Source organism: Helianthus annuus, chromosome 4, assembly GCF_002127325.2.
Source record: "Helianthus annuus cultivar XRQ/B chromosome 4, HanXRQr2.0-SUNRISE, whole genome shotgun sequence".
Classification (NCBI taxonomy): Eukaryota; Viridiplantae; Streptophyta; class Magnoliopsida; order Asterales; family Asteraceae; genus Helianthus; species Helianthus annuus.
The window spans coordinates 17,567,810-17,583,863 of NC_035436.2; the positions used below are offsets into that span (position 1 = coordinate 17,567,810).

The window sequence follows — 16,054 nt, forward strand, 5'->3', positions numbered from 1 at the left end:
GGGTAGGCCTGTAACAAAATCCATGGAAATTTCTTCCCATTTCCATTGCGGTATCTTGGGTTGCTGAAGTAGGCCCGCTGGTTTCTGATACTCTACTTTGACTTTTGCACAAGTCAAACACCTGCCGACGTAAGTAGCGATGTGGGCTTTCATGCTAGGCCACCAGTATGTAGTTTTGATGTCGTGGTACATTTTATCCGACCCTGGATGTACCGAGTAGCGGGACTTGTGAGCTTCGTCCATTACCAGCTCGCGTAAACCGCCAAAGAGTGGGACCCAAATACGCCCCGTTACATAGTAGGCGCCGTCTTCCTTTTGTTCATTCGTTGCCTTGAGCCGCGTAAGGCTTCAGCTTTGACGTTTTCAGACTTTAATGCTTCCATCTGAGCAGTTCGTATCTGTGCGGGAAGACTGGACTGAATAGTGAGCTGCAAGGCTCGTACGCGTCTAGGTAGAGTGTCTTTCCGACTGAGAGCGTCAGCCACAACATTGGCCTTGCCTGGATGGTACTTGATAGCGCATTCATAATCATTAAGTAGCTCGACCCATCGTCGTTGATGCATGTTCAATTCCTTCTGCTTGAAGATATGCTCGAGACTCCTGTGATCGGTATAAATAGTGCACTTGGTACCGTACAGGTAGTGTCGCCATATCTTAAGCGCAAAAACAACAGCTCCCAGCTCTAAATCGTGCGTCGTGTAGTTTCGTTCGTGAACCTTGAGTTGCCGAGAGGCGTAGGCAATAACTTTATCCCGCTGCATCAATACACAACCAAGCCCCTGTATCGATGCGTCACAATATACTACAAAATCGTCTGTGCCCTCTGGCAATGAGAGAATAGGTGCGCTGCAAAGCCTATCCTTTAGGTACTGAAAAGCGGTTTCCTGGGAATCTCCCCAACGGTAGGTGACACCTTTCTGTGTCAGCATAGTAAGCGGCTGTGCGATCTTCGAAAAGTCTTTGATGAATCGCCTGTAATACCCCGCCAAACCCAAGAATTGGCGTATTTCCGTTGGTGTACGCGGTGCAGACCAGTTTCGTATCGATTCTACCTTGGATGGATCGACATGAATCCCATCCCTGTTCACCACATGGCCTAAGAAGTGGACTTCACGAAGCCAGAAGTCGCATTTAGAAAATTTTGCGTACAGTTGCTCCTTTCTAAGAAGTTCCAAGATAAGGCGTAAGTGCTGCTCATGTTCCTCCTGACTCTTGGAGTAGATCAGAATGTCGTCGATGAAGACGATGACGAACTTGTCAAGATAGGGTTTGCACACCCTGTTCATAAGATCCATGAAAACTGCCGGCGCGTTCGTAAGCCCAAATGGCATGACAAGAAACTCGTAATGGCCGTAGCGAGTTCTAAATGCTGTCTTGGAGACGTCCTCATCCCGGACTCTCAGCTGATGGTAACCAGACCGTAGATCAATCTTAGAGTAGTAACTCGACCCTTGCAACTGGTCGAATAGGTCGTCAATACGTGGAAGAGGATAACGGTTCTTCACTGTAACCTTGTTCAGTTCGCGATAATCTATGCACATCCTGAAAGTGCCATCCTTCTTTTTCACGAATAATACTGGAGCTCCCCAAGGCGAAGAGCTTGGACGAATAAAGCCCTTATCCAAGAGCTCTTGTAGTTGCTTAGACAGTTCTTCCAGTTCTGTTGGAGCTAAACGATACGGTGCGCGAGCTATAGGTGCTGCTCCTGGAGCTAGCTCAACTTGAAACTCGACCTGACGATGAGGCGGTAGACCAGGTAAATCTTCAGGAAACACTTGAGGAAAATCACGTACAACTAGAATATCCTCTATCCTTTTCTCTTTCGAAGCTGCATCTGTAACTAGTGCCAAGATAGCCGTATGACCCTTTCGTAAACATTTCTGAGCCTTCAGGAAAGAGATGATGCCAACCACTGCACCACTCTTGTCGCCTTGAACTTCGAGAGGTTCCTTACCCGAACGAGGAATACGAATGATCTTCTCCTTACATAGAATCTCTGCCTGCTGCTTAGATAACCAATCCATGCCGATGACGATGTCGAAACTACCCAGAACTATAGGAATAAGGTCGATGGAGAAAGTCTGACCAGCTAAGACAATGCTACAACCCTTAACTATCTGTGTGGCCTCTACACTTTTACCGTTTGCTAACTCTACAACATGTTTGGTGTTTAGGGGTGTGGGTGCACGTTTTAACAATTTACTCATTTTCAAAGACATATAACTCGTATCCGCACCCGAATCAAACAAAACAGTAACATAAATATCGTCGAGAAGAAACTTACCCATAACGACATTGGGATCATTCCTGGCATCACCCTGCCCCAACACAAATGCACGACCCCTTGCTTCGTTACCGTTGTTGTTCCCACCATTGTTGTTGTTGCCATTTCCTTGATTGTTGTTATTGTTATTGTTGCGGTTCTGGTTTAACTGGGGACAATCACGCTTGAAATGACCTTCAGCCCCGCACTGAAAACATCCCCTGTTGCCCCGCTGTTGCTGTTGCTGCTGATGCTGATACTGGTTCTGTGGAGCTGGTGGTGGATGTTGCTGATTCTGATTTGCAGGTCGCGAACTCCTGCAGTCTTTAGCTTCATGCCCTAACTTGAGACATCTCTGACAACGCTCCTTACGACACCGCCCGCTGTGGTGTCTGTTGCACTTATTACGCAGTGGGTGAATTCCCCGATATCCACCCTGCCCCTGACTGCCAGATGATTGCTGACTCGGATTCTGGTAGTCATTTGTCTTGCGCTGCTGAGACTGAACAGAAACGGATCCCTTGCTGGAATCCCCATCCCATTTTCTTTTGTTGTCACTGGGAGTAGCAGAAGTAGTGACAGCAGTAGTGGTAGCCTTGATACGTTTTGGCAGCTTATTCTGATCCACTGCCTGATCTGTAATACGATGAGCAAGGCGCTGAATAGCCTGGATATTATCAAGATTAGCCGATGTCACATGACTCTGGATCTCTGGCGCTAACCCCTTGAGATACAACTCAATGCGCTTAACTGGAGGGTCCACCATAGTTGGGCATAGCACGGCCAGCTCATTCGACCGTTTAGTATAAGCTTCGATCTCTGACCCAACCATTTTCAAGTGATACAGTTCATCTTCCAGCTTGTGAATGTCTTCACGAGTGCAGTATTCCCTTTTGATCAATTCCTTGAAATCATTCCAAGGGGTGGCGTTAGCAGCTGCCAACCCTAGGATCTGCACTTGTGCGTTCCACCAAGTTAACGCGATCCCTTCCAAAGTACCAGTGGCGTACTTAACCCTGCAAGCCTCAGGGCATTCACACATTTCGAACACAGATTCTAGCTTCTCGAACCAATGGAGGAGTCCCACTGCCCCCTCGGTGCCACTGAATGAGCTTGGACGACAGTCCATGAAGTTCTTGAAAGTGCAGACGGGCTGTTGAGCGTGTTGACCTATTGTGTACGAATAGGACAAGGTTAAACACAAGAATTAATGTAGGATCTAAAGATCCTAGTGTGAGTCTAAACTGCAGGGTATTCTACCTGCTTGAGCAGCTGCAAGTGCCGCAGCAACTTGTTCATTAACGAAAGCCGTCAACTGGGCTTGTGTCATGTTAATTCGTCCGGCCATTGATCTTCACATCAAAGGCAACATAAGTGAGAAAAGTTCGTGAATAGTGCGATAACAGAAGAGTGTAAGCACATAGGTGTTCTCAAGCAATAACAAGTAGTGAGCAAAGTAATGTAAGCATACTACGAGCAAAGTTCTATGCAATTCTAGCATGTAGGCAATAAACATAAACCTTATTACCTAGGATGTTGAGTCTTGCACGTGGAGCGAAGCGTCGTTGTGGATCGTTGAGAGCACTGTTCTGGTTATAGTCTGGTTTTAATAAAAACGTTTTCCCATATTAAAACCAAGTTCTCTATAACCAATGGCTCTGATACCAATCTGTCACATCCCCAAAATCCACACGCGGAGTATCACCGCTTGGGAGCGTGACTGACCAGGATCAAGCCACCAATCATATCGAACACATCATTTAATAATAAAAGTAGATAATGTAATTCATTACGACATGATCGATGTTCAAAACCAAACGTTGTTTAAGTAGCGGAAGCATGTAAGTAAACCCAACATAAATAATAATGTATGAAAAGTCATAAGTGTTTAATTAAGCATTCATGATCCATGCTCCACAACGACCTGCTCCTCCCTGTGCAAGCTCCATGTATCTAACGACCTGCAAGGCATGTAACAGAGGATCAACAACTAGTTGAGCGAGTTCACAGTTTATAGTTCAGTATTTGTAATAGTATAGTAAGCAATGTATTCGTTCATTAAGTCATGTATCGTAATAGTTCGTATCGCGGCCCTTCAGGCATGTATGCGAAGATTAGGGAAAGTTCTCAAGTATTCTAGACTAGGTATATTTGTATCGCGGCCACCCGGCACCTGTGCGAAGTTTAGCGTATAGTTCGCAGCCTTCCTAGGCATGTGTGCGAATATCAGTCATAATATCGCGGCCAACCCTGGCGTGTATGCGAAGATCAGTTCAATTAGTATCACTAGTCTAGCAGTATCTTAACCAATCACCTTCCTCTCCCGAGGATCATATCACTACGTTCCATTATAGATAGGTACCAGTAAATAATCAAATCCCATTCCCACCCTGGGAACCCCATGCCTTGGCTGTGTGAACTCACCTTGGTTTGCTCGGTATGCTAGGTTATGCACTCACAAGTAATCAATCAAAGCCTAGAGTATGCATGTGTTCACAGTCAGTTCATGTTTGTAAGGTTTCGCAAGTAAAGTTCATCATATAGCGTGTGCAACAGTTAACATCAGACATTTCAACCAGTTTATCATCTTCATACAATTCATGCTTGATAGGAAGAACAGGCAGTTAACATGCTCGCTAAGATAACACACTTAACAGGATTCGCCTACTAGCAATGCTACATGACCAGTTGAATTAACATCTTTACAGTCGTAACGGAGTTAACGTGTTTAACTGGATTACACTCTAACATAGTTCAGTAACTAATAGAGTTAATAAGGTTACTAATTTAACCAATAATTAGATCATGTGCATAACAAACAATCGGACTATTTCATTATACCATCAAGCATTCAGGCAAAACTTCCTAGCTAACACTCGGACAATCAACCATGCAATAAAGTTCGGACCTCTACACACCCCCTTTAAAGGTCGGACCCCATCCAATCCTTAAGGAATTCGGACACAACAACATACAAAAGTCGGACAGGAGGATAGAGGTTTGAAACTCGGACCAATGGGGACATGGGTCAAAAGTCGGACCAATTGAGACAGGGGGGGGGGGTGAAACATCGGACAGGGGGGTTTCCCTTCAAAAGTCGGACTAGAGAGTCCCCACTTCATAAAGTCGGACTAGGTGGGGGGTTTCCCCACAAAGAAACTCGGACCTCCCTTGCATCCTTACCAAAAGTTCGGACAACATACAAAGAACTCGGACCTCCCTTTCACCTTACATAAAGTTCGGACTTCAATAAACAACTACAAAGTCGGACATGTGTTTGGGTTGAAACTCGGACTATCAATGTAGGTTATAAAATTCGGACCCTCTATTACCATTAAAAAGGCCGGACCTCTTGAATTTATAAGAAAAACTCATACAAAATCTTGTTATACATAAACATCGGACCATGTAACTTATTTGTGAAAGTCGGACCATTAAGCATAAGTTACAACCTCGGACCATTTCATGGTTATGCAAAAACTCAGACAACTAATCAAACATACGAGTATTTCAAGTTCACAGTTTCGTTTCTTCTACAACAGTTACGTTTCAACGCTCATTCCAAACCCTAGTTCATGATTTACACAATGCAAGATCAAAATCAATCAACCGATACTTAACAATCAACAATCATCGCAAGAACAATCCATCAAGCATGTAACTAATCATCATCATCATCACAATATTTCTGAATCAAATCAAAATCACAGAATATTATATGAAAACTAGGGTTTACACATACTACAAGAATCAAGAATAGATGACAATCAAACAATCAATAAACAATGATTAAGCAATTACCTTGATTGATTCTAAATGGATTGAAGGATCAAACTTGATGCAAAAGACTTGTGAAACCAAGAATGATGGGAAGATGGTTGTAGAGAGGATTAGAGGAGGTGAAAGTACGTGTTTTGGTTCTTTGTGAATGATTAGTGAATGATTAGGGAAGGGGATTAGGGTTATGAGTCGTTAAGGTTTCACTATTAACCCTAAACACCCTTAAGTATTATTTATTACAGTTTCAACACCACATTCCATTATTTGTCAAATCTTTCACAAGTAGCACATAACCATGCACAACCACAAAACACTTTATTGTATCAAAACGTATACAGTTTCATAGCAAACCAATTGTGCAAGTAAACAACTAAACAATAACTGAACGTGCAATAAATGCGAAATAGGAATCTTGGAAATTCGAGTTGTCACAGACAGCCTCCCTCCGGGGGGAATAGACAGCTACGAAGATTTAAGTGAGAAGTTCCTTAGGAACTTTGGTCAACAGAGGAAAGTGGTCAAGAACCCAAATGAGATCCTCCACATCAGACAAAGGGACAATGAACGAATAGACCAGTATATGGAGCGGTTCGTCAAGGAAAGCATGAATATCAAAGACGTCCCGGAGGTCATGAAGATCAGTAGCTTCATAAACGGGTTGAAGCATGCACAGCTGTGTGAGAAACTGGGGGAGGAGTTTCCTCACTCATTTGACAACCTCATGGACAGGGTCAGGGCCTTTGTCAGAGGGAAAGATACAGTCAGCAAAGCTAAGGAGACGGATGTCACACCTCGAAGGGTCGCCCCAGCTACAAGGCTCCCTGATAAAGGTACACCTTACTCCCGAAAACCTGCTTTTGATAGGATGTTGCATGACAGAACGAGGCCCTCATACTCCCCGTATAGACCCCGAGGGAGGGGTCCCCCTCCTTACTCCGATAGCTTCACCCCCTCACCAAGACCCCAAGTGAGATACTGGCCACCGAGAGGGTAAAGAACTCCTTCCCAAGGCCACCACCCATAAAACCTGGGCCGAAGGCACAACCAAACGAGTATTGTGATTTTCATAAAGGTTTCGGGCACAAAACCGATGACTGTATGTATCTGAAAAGAGAGATAGAGGCCGCGGTAAAAACAGGGAGGTTGGCCCACTTAGTCAAGGAAATCAAGGAGGGGGGAGGGGACCGCAAGGGAAGAGATGTAAGGGAGCCTGGGAGGGCAGATGTTGATATGATTAGAAGGAGGGATGAATTCGATACCACCCGGAGTGTAAAAGCCAGGACCCTGGGCTCCCCGAACTGCATGAAAGCTCCCATCCTTATGCCATACCTAGAAGAAAGTGAAGTGCAACGACTTCCCCTAAACATCTCAGCCATAATAGCTGGCCATAAGGTGTCTCGAATACATGTAGACGGAGGGTCAGGTGTCGAGGTAATATACGAGCATTGTTTCCTTAGATTCGACAGAGATGTAAGAGACCGGTTGGAAGAAGATTCCATCCCCTTGGTGGGATTCAACAACAGTATATCACACCCTTTGGGAAAGATTAGGCTCCCATTCACAGTTGGGGTAGGGGATCGGGTCCGAACGATAAATCTGACCTTCACAGTGGTCCGGGCACCCTCGAAGTACAACGCGATCTTAGGAAGACCAGGAATTGGAGACTTGCAGGCGCAGGCATCCACCCCACACGGAGCTTTAGTATTTCAGACACCGAAGGGTCTAGCATGGGTTAAATCTGCTTATGAAGTAATCTCTTTCGTATCCCAAGAGGAAGCACCCGAGAAACCCCAGAAAAAGGGAGTAGAAGAATGGGTCCTTTGTGACAGGTTCCCAGAACAAACAGTCAAAGTGGGGAGCCACTTAAGTGACAAATGCAAGAGTGCCCTGAAGGAGTTGCTTCTCCACAACATAGATGTGTTTGCGTTTCAACATGGAGACATGACAGGAGTCCCCAGGAGTCTAACTGAACACCGGCTCAACACTTACACGTGGGCAAAGCCGGTAAAGCAGAAAAAGCGGAGCATGGGACCTAACAAAAGAAGGGCTGCTTGTGAAGAAACCAGAAAACTGCTCAGGGCAGGGATAGTCAGAGAGGTGAAATATCCATCCTGGATCGCCAATCCGGTCATGGTTCAAAAGAAAGACGGGGGGTGGAGGATGTGCATCGATTTTCAAGATCTGAACAAGGCATGTCCTAAGGACTGTTATCCCCTCCCGGAGATAGACGTTCAGGTAGACTCTTTGTCTCAGTACCCCCTGAAGTGCTTCTTGGATGCCTACAAGGGGTACCGCCAAATCCAGATGTCAATAGAAGACGAGGAAAAAACCGCCTTCATCACAGACGAAGGGACATTCTGCTATACCAAGATGCCCTTCAATCTTAAAAATGCTGGGGCCACATATCAAAGGTTCATGAACACTTTGTTCAGGGAACAACGGGGAAAGAACCTAGAAGTGTACGTCGATGACATTGTAGATGATAGATGATATAGCCGAGACTCTCAACACTATGCAAGATGTGAACACGAAGCTAAACCCCAGGAAGTGCTGTTTCGGAGTAGAGGAAGGGAGTTTCCTGGGAGTAGTGGTCACCAAAGGAGGAATCAAAGCAAAACCGGAAAAAACCCAGGCTGTAGCCGAAATGCGATCTCCCAGGTCTCTGAAGGATATTCAGCAGCTAAACGGGAGGCTAATAGCGTTAAACCGTTTTTTGTCAAAGGTAGCCGACAAGACCCTTCCCTTCATGAAAGTATTGAAGACTGCCTCCAGACAAACAAGTTTAATTGGACCGCAGAGGCTGAGACTGCCTTCCAAGAAATGAAAGCTTACATCTGCAAGCTCCCAACGCTGGCCACCCCAGTACCCGGGGAACCGTTGCTCCTGTATCTGTCCGCCTCGAAAATGACCATAAGTGCGGTCATGATGGTAGAACGGGAAGGGAAACAGATCCCCATATATTTCATCAGCAGAACGCTTAAAGGTCCCGAGGAACGCTACATGCCTCTGGAGAAACTGGCATTAGCTCTTGTCTTCGCGTCCCGAAGACTCAGGAGGTATTTCCAAGGGCACAAGATTACCCTGATGACCGATCAACCCCTTCAAAAGGTACTCAGGAGGCCAGAGCTGTCGGGACGGCTGGCTAAATGGGCTGTGGAGCTGGGGGAACACTCTCTGGAGTTTAAGCCCAAGACGGCCATGAAGGGGCAGATACTGGCTGATTTCTTAGCGGAGGTCCCTGAGGACGAAGAGAAGGAACTGTTAAAGTGGGAAGCCATAGAAAAAGAAGAAAGAGAGAAGGAAGACGAGGCGGTGTGGAAGTTACTCACCGACGGGACATCTAGTGAAGAAGGGAGTGGAGCAGGAATCACACTGATGAGCCCCGAGGGGATTGAGCTGACATACGCCATAAGGTTGGACTTTGAGAACACCAACAATACTGCAGAGTATGAGGCCCTCCAAGCAGGAATGAGGCTGGCACCAAAAATGAAAGCAAGACACGTGGAGGCTAGCACTGATTCACAACTGGTAGTGAAACAATACCAAGGAGAATATGAAGCCAAAGACAACACCATGGCTCAATACGTGGCAAAAGTAAAAGAAATGGCTAAGGCATTTAGAACTTTCAAACTGGAGTACATCTCCCGAGGAAGAAACAGAAAATCTGATGCCCTCAGTAAGCTGGCCTCGGTGGCATTCGACCACCTCGCGAAAGAAGTCAAGGTGGAGGTCCTGACATCTCCTTCCCTTAACACAAAGGAGGTAGCCGCAGTTGAGGGTGCTCAGGAGACGTGGATGACACCAATTATCAAGTTCCTCAGGGATGGAATTCTACCTGAAGGGGAATGGGCGGCCAGTAAGATAAGGGTCAAAGCCCTGCAATATGAACTGATCGATGGGGAGCTATACTGAAGGTCATATCTGGGTCCATCCCTAAAGTGTGTCGACATGGAAGAAGCTGAATATGTGGTTAGGGAAATGCACGAGGGGATTTACGGAATGCATTCGGGACCAAGGACGATAGTGACAAAGGCAATGAATGCAGGGTTTTACTGGCCACGAATGTACGAAACAACATCTGAGGAAATCAAGAAATGTGATAACTGCCAAGTGCATGCACCAATGACCCACCGACACAAACACCCCATGATACCGGTATCAACATCCTGGCCGTTCCAAAAATGGGCTATCGACATAATTGGGCCTTTCCCGGAGGGCCGGGGGGGTCAAATATGTGGTGGTGGCTATTGATTATTTCACCAAATGGATCGAAGCGAAGCCCCTGGCAAAAATTACTGGGGAACAGATGAGGAGGTTCGTGCTGGATAACATCATCTGCAGGTATGGGGTCCCCAAGGAGCTGGTGAGTGATAACGGGGTCCAGTTTGCCGGAAGGCCTTTCAAACCATGGTGCGAGCAGATGCAGATTCAACAGGTGTTTACATCCGTCACCATGCCCAGAGCAATGGGTTGGTGGAGAGAGCTAACCAAAACGTCATCAAGGGAATAAAAGGAAGACTCGGAAGAAAACAAAAGGGCTGGTTGGAAGAACTCCCATTCGTGCTATGGGCATACAGGACTACTCCTAAAAGTTGCAATGGGGAGACTCCGTTCAGCCTTACTTACCGGACAGAAGCCATCATCCCCGCCGAGATAGGATCCCCGACTGCCCGAATGAAGCTTCGGGAGGAGGAAAACGAGCAGGACCTCAGGATGAACTTGAACCTGTTGGAAGAAAGAAGGGAGATAGCAGCAGTCAGGGAAGCCAGGTACAAGAAACTACTGGAGATTTATTACAACACCAGGATGAAGAAACTCAACCTCGTCCCGGGGGACCTAGTCCTTAGAGCCAATGAAGCCAGCCTGCAAGAAAGCACCGGAAAACTAGGCCCCAACTGGGAGGGACCCCACCGAGTCACATGGGTAAACGGCAAAGGAACTTGCAAGTTGGAAACACTTGAAGGCAAGGAGGTCCCCAGGACCTGGAATCTCATGCAGCTTAGGAAGTATTACGTGTAAGGGGTCCACCCCCAAGAAAAACGGCCAAGAGCCACTTTTGTAACAATTAACCATTAGTCTGGGGTTCCCCCAAAGACAGACCTTTTGTAACGATCTATGATGGGAAGTATAAACCTCCTAAGAATTAAATGAAGAACGGACAGAACATGTCCCCTTTTGAAAAAACAATGGACATTACACCCAGGCAGACGTGCCCAGGAACACCATTAAACAGGCAAGCACACGTGTACAAGGCATCCCAAACATGCCAAAAGCCCGGCCGTGGGGCTAATAAGGGTCTAGCTAACCCAAAGAAAACGGACAGAACAAGTCAAAAACATAATGCCACATTATAAACTTGTCCATCGATTGGCCTCGAACAGACAATCATAGTTTAACAAACAAACAAAAAACACAACACACTCTTACAAACAAAACCACGAAAGGGAATCTGCTTTATTCATATAAGGTATATATACAAAGAAAGGCCTCAGTAGCTTTGGCAAGAGTAAACAACATACGAAGTTACAAATACAACAAAACGAAATAAAGATACAACTCCTCGCCAAACGGTCTAAAAATCTCCAGGGAAGCACCAAACTGACCCTCGGTAAAAACCCCTGCAAAACAAACAACCACAACAAGAAACAGGCAAAAAAGCAAAGAAGCAATACACAGTTATAACCCATACGATTAGAAGTTAAGGAGGTCCCCGACATAAAGGACCCCCTCCCAAGCAGTCAAGCAAAATTCAAAAGTATCCTAGGGCAGGTAAAAGTTATTACAACCATATCGAAATGTATTAAGTGTTTGAAATTCACTGGGGATCACCCCCGGAAAGAGATGGTGGAGACGAAGGACCGGCAGAGGAGAACAGGGATTTTAATTCATCAATAGAGATCAGGGGATGCTCCAGGATTTTCCCAAGGATGGCCGGGGTTTTACGCCCAAACTCCTCATTCAGCTTGGACAACCTCTTCTTTGCCTTAGAGTTGTAAAAAGGAGTCTCCTTTCTGCCCAGGCCCTGCGCAGAATAGGCATAGCCATCCTTTAATCCTGACTGGTAGCCAACATCCCTGTATGCCCTGTACACCTCCTCCAGGCCACTCTTGAAGTCCTCCGACTGAGCAACTGCAGCAAGAAAGGCCCCAAAGCCCTCGGTAATCAGCCAATGCTTCTCCCTCGCCAATCGTTGGTTGTCATCAGAAGTTATCCCATACTCTGCATACATGGTATTGAGTTGCTCCTGGGAAACGGAGCCAACTTCCTTTAAATGCTTCAGCTCAACAGCAAGCTCCTCCTTCTCTTCGACCAGTGCTGCCATCTCCCGCTCCCAAGCCCGTTCTTTCCTCTCCAGCATAGCTCCAGCTCCCTGGACAAAAGATCAGTAGATATATATAAAAAAAGGAGGGGGGGGAGAAGACTAGGTACCTTCTCCTCCTGCAGCTTCCTCTCAGCATCAACCACTTGGCACCTAAGCCCAGCAGCAGCAGACTGGGAAGCCTTAAGCTCAGCCTTAAGCCCTTCATTGGCCCTCCTCAGATCGTCGATTCTCTGCAACATCCCAGCGCCCCTAAAAAAGCTTTCACACAGGGACATGTTGTACTGATCCTCGAAGAGGTTGTCCCTCATAGCAGAGTTTAAGAATTTATGTGAGGGAGGAACAGCATGGTTCAAGAAATCCCTAGCAGCTTCAGGAGTCCCTATCACTGAGGAGCTAGTCACCTTCCATTTAGGGACATAAGCAGGAGGGATGGCATCAGCAAACAGAGGGGCAAGAGGGGATCGATGAGCAGGACCTTCGAGGAGAGTGGGTCTGCTAGTCCCAGTAGCATGGGAGGGCGAAAGCTCAAAAGCCGAGGAGAAACGAGCTATGCCCACCTCAGAGGCCTTATCCCGAACACGGGAAGAAGAGGGACCAGTAGGAATCTCTATGGGCTCTCGGGAACTCCCTTGTGAAGTAAGAAAAAGAACATCATAGGCAAGGCAAAAAACAGAAAAAATGAAATAAAGGGAAGATAAAGCTTACCAGCAAAGGAGCACTCACTAGGCTCGAAGACCTCAGGTGTTTAGATAGGGAACCTTTGATCCCAACAGGGGGAGATCAGAAGCAGCTTTCGATGAAGGAGGAGGTTTTTGACCACTGGCACTCCGAAGTCTTTGACGGATACTACAGGGAGCAGGGGCTGGCTGAGGACTGGCAGATCTTCTCTTACGAACTAACTTAATTTCCACATCTTCATCATCACTTTGGCCAGAAGGATGAACGGGAGGAAAGTCAGGGGAACTTTCCTCCCCATCAGAAGGACTCTCCTCATCACCACCCACGGCAGTAGAGCCCTCGGCCTGGGTGGATCCCCCAGTAACCTGCACCCCCGCATTCAACCTGGGATCGATCTCGTTGTCAACAACAAACTTAACATCCTTGGAATCGCCCTGAAGCAGTCTCCACAAAGTTATCTCTGCACGAAAAGAGACACTAAAGATGATTGCACAATCTTTAAAACACAGAAAAGGGGCAACTATAAATAACAGATCAAGAGTCAAGAAATACCCTTTTTGCCGAAAAAAGCCCTAGGACGAACCGGATAGGAGGGAACCCTCCCATGGCAAGCATCCCCTCGGAAAAAGTGAACGCCCTCGTCGGATGCTCGCACATCCGTTTCCACTGAACGGTTTCAGTTGCAGACAGGGTAGGGACAACATCTTCAATCGCAGCATCAAGATCTTTCGGCGGTGAGGACTCCGGCAAGATAGCAGTAGAGACAAAGATGAATCTGCTTTTCCAATCCTTTGGATAAGTAGAGGTGGGCATGAAACTGTAACAGGGCTTCGAGACATTGTTCTATCGTTTTGCAAAGGTAAACCAATCTCCATCTGAAATCAGCCTATAGAACATGCAGAACAAAGGAATAGAAGGCTCCCCCGAAATGGCTGCACAAGATAGCTCAAAATGGACCACCCTCATAAACCCTAAAGGGTGAATATGAGAGAAATGGACACCAAAGTGACGAAGCAAAGAGACGTTGAAAGGGGAAAGAGGGTACCGAACCCCACAGGAGGAAAAAGCCAGTGTATAAACGGGGATTCTGTCTGGCGTGCACTCCGCCGGCTCATTAGGGCCCGGTAAGGAAGGGGAAAATTGCTCAGGGATGTTATACGCTTCAACGAAGGACTTCAAGTCCTTTGCCGTCAGTACGGATCTTATCGATGAACGGCCGCAGCGACTCGTGATCGGAGAAGAAGCGATGATTAAGGAGAGTTGTTACGAAGAAGAAAAGGAATCAAAGTGTTTGAATGAGAAACCTGAAAGGGGAATAGGGTATTTAAAAGGATGCAACTGACATGCAGGTAACTGTCATGTCAATAGTCTCTTCAAAATTCAAAAAAGGGGCACGTGTTACTAGGGGATTAACTCCCGCTATTGGTGCCCGGTGATGTGATGATTAGTGGGGACGGTTGATCATAACTGATCTGGAGTGGACCCACAGGAAAAAACTGCCCTTTGAACGGTTGTGACTCAGCCCCGGATCATGAGCCTCGGGTCTCAGAACCAGGGACTAAAGATGACTTGACGACGGGCCAGTGGGAAAGCCCACTTTATCCGCTTTGAGTTATCTTTATGAAGGCCCAATTACGCGAAAGCCCACAAAATGGAGTTACCTTGCCCATTAAAGCTTCTCCCCTTTTGTAAAGAGCGGGAAAACAGCTAACAAAGGGAGCATGCTTCATTTAATGCTCGATAAGAATAGGATCTCGTCTGAAACACTGTACTTCGCCGGCTGGACATTAATTAAGGGAAGCATCTCAACGTTGGGGGTCAGACACGTGTCTGCACCCCCCGAGAGCCCTCAAAAGCCGTTAGATCGCATGTGGAAAATATCTAATGAGATAGGAACTGGCTGTTATATAAGAGAAAGCATAAGGGAACAAAGGCAGGTATCATCTCCGGAACTCTCTCATTTACTACACTCTCATTTATTCACCTCTCATTAAATCCGACCAACATTCCCTTACATTCGATACACACACGTATTAATTAGATTCACACCAAAAAGGAAACCTTCCGGTGATTCTGCTCATCGGGAGAAGCTCCTCTTATTTTCCGGTAAGTTTACTTATTCTCATGCCGGAGCTTGGTCACGGATCCCCCTCCCGGGGTCCTCCGTGACGAGGCTAACGGTTTGTTCTTTTGTAGCAACGAAGATAAAGGCTCTTGACGTCAACGAAGATCCATCTAACGTCATCCGTAAGTTGGGTATTCGACAGTGTACAAAGCTTGTTTAAATAGATATTACATCTAGGGTTTCTAACTTACGCAACAAGAAGAAAAAAAATTGGGCTTAAACTCCAAACTAGGATCGGCCCCTTTGTGCTTGTCGATTACCATGTGTCCCACCTATAATCTTCTTTTATCACTAGGCTGAAGCGAGCTGCAACCCATCAGTCAAGGCCCTGCCTGCCCTTGAATCGTTCTCTATCTCTGTTTTCTTGCAATGTAATGCAAGTGTTAAACTATCGAACTCTAATAGCCTAAGAACACACACTCTTCATCATAAGCAAGTAATACATTAGAGAGACTTCTACAACCAAAATACTGGTTCTCTTAACCCATTGTTGCACTAGAGTTGTAACTGAAGCATGACATGTGCTCCCATTATCACGATGCCCTTTGACTGGTTTAACCTTCCTGGCTCATTCATCCTGAATTTTCAATTTGGCTTTGGTTTCTCACTTGCAAAGCAAACCCTCTTTTGCCCATGAGATTTTGTGAACCGTACTCTGTCTTTCATCGGAACTGGACTCACACTTTCAGGCGATATCTCGAGCTTGTATAACGACTCTCTCTTCTTGCAACGAGCAACCACTAGATTTTCATTGACCACCTTCCATTGTCCGCTACCAAATTTACCATCCAGACCGTATTCATCCAACTGCCTGACCGAGATAAGCTTTGTCTTTAGACTTGGAGTAAGTTAAGTCTTACAAATTCTATGTGGCTCCAAAAAAGTT

General features: G+C 46.2%; 1 protein-coding gene across 1 annotated transcript; it reads left to right on the forward strand.

The window, feature by feature from the left end:
* Window positions 1–7,141: 7,141 nt before the first annotated feature.
* LOC110870268 lies at window positions 7,142–9,955 on the forward strand. Its single transcript, XM_022119458.1, has 2 exons — window positions 7,142–8,454; window positions 8,539–9,955. Exons 1-2 carry the CDS (start codon window positions 7,142–7,144, stop codon window positions 9,953–9,955), a joined length of 2,730 nt encoding a protein of 909 aa, XP_021975150.1.
* The last annotated feature ends 6,099 nt before the right edge of the window (window positions 9,956–16,054 follow it).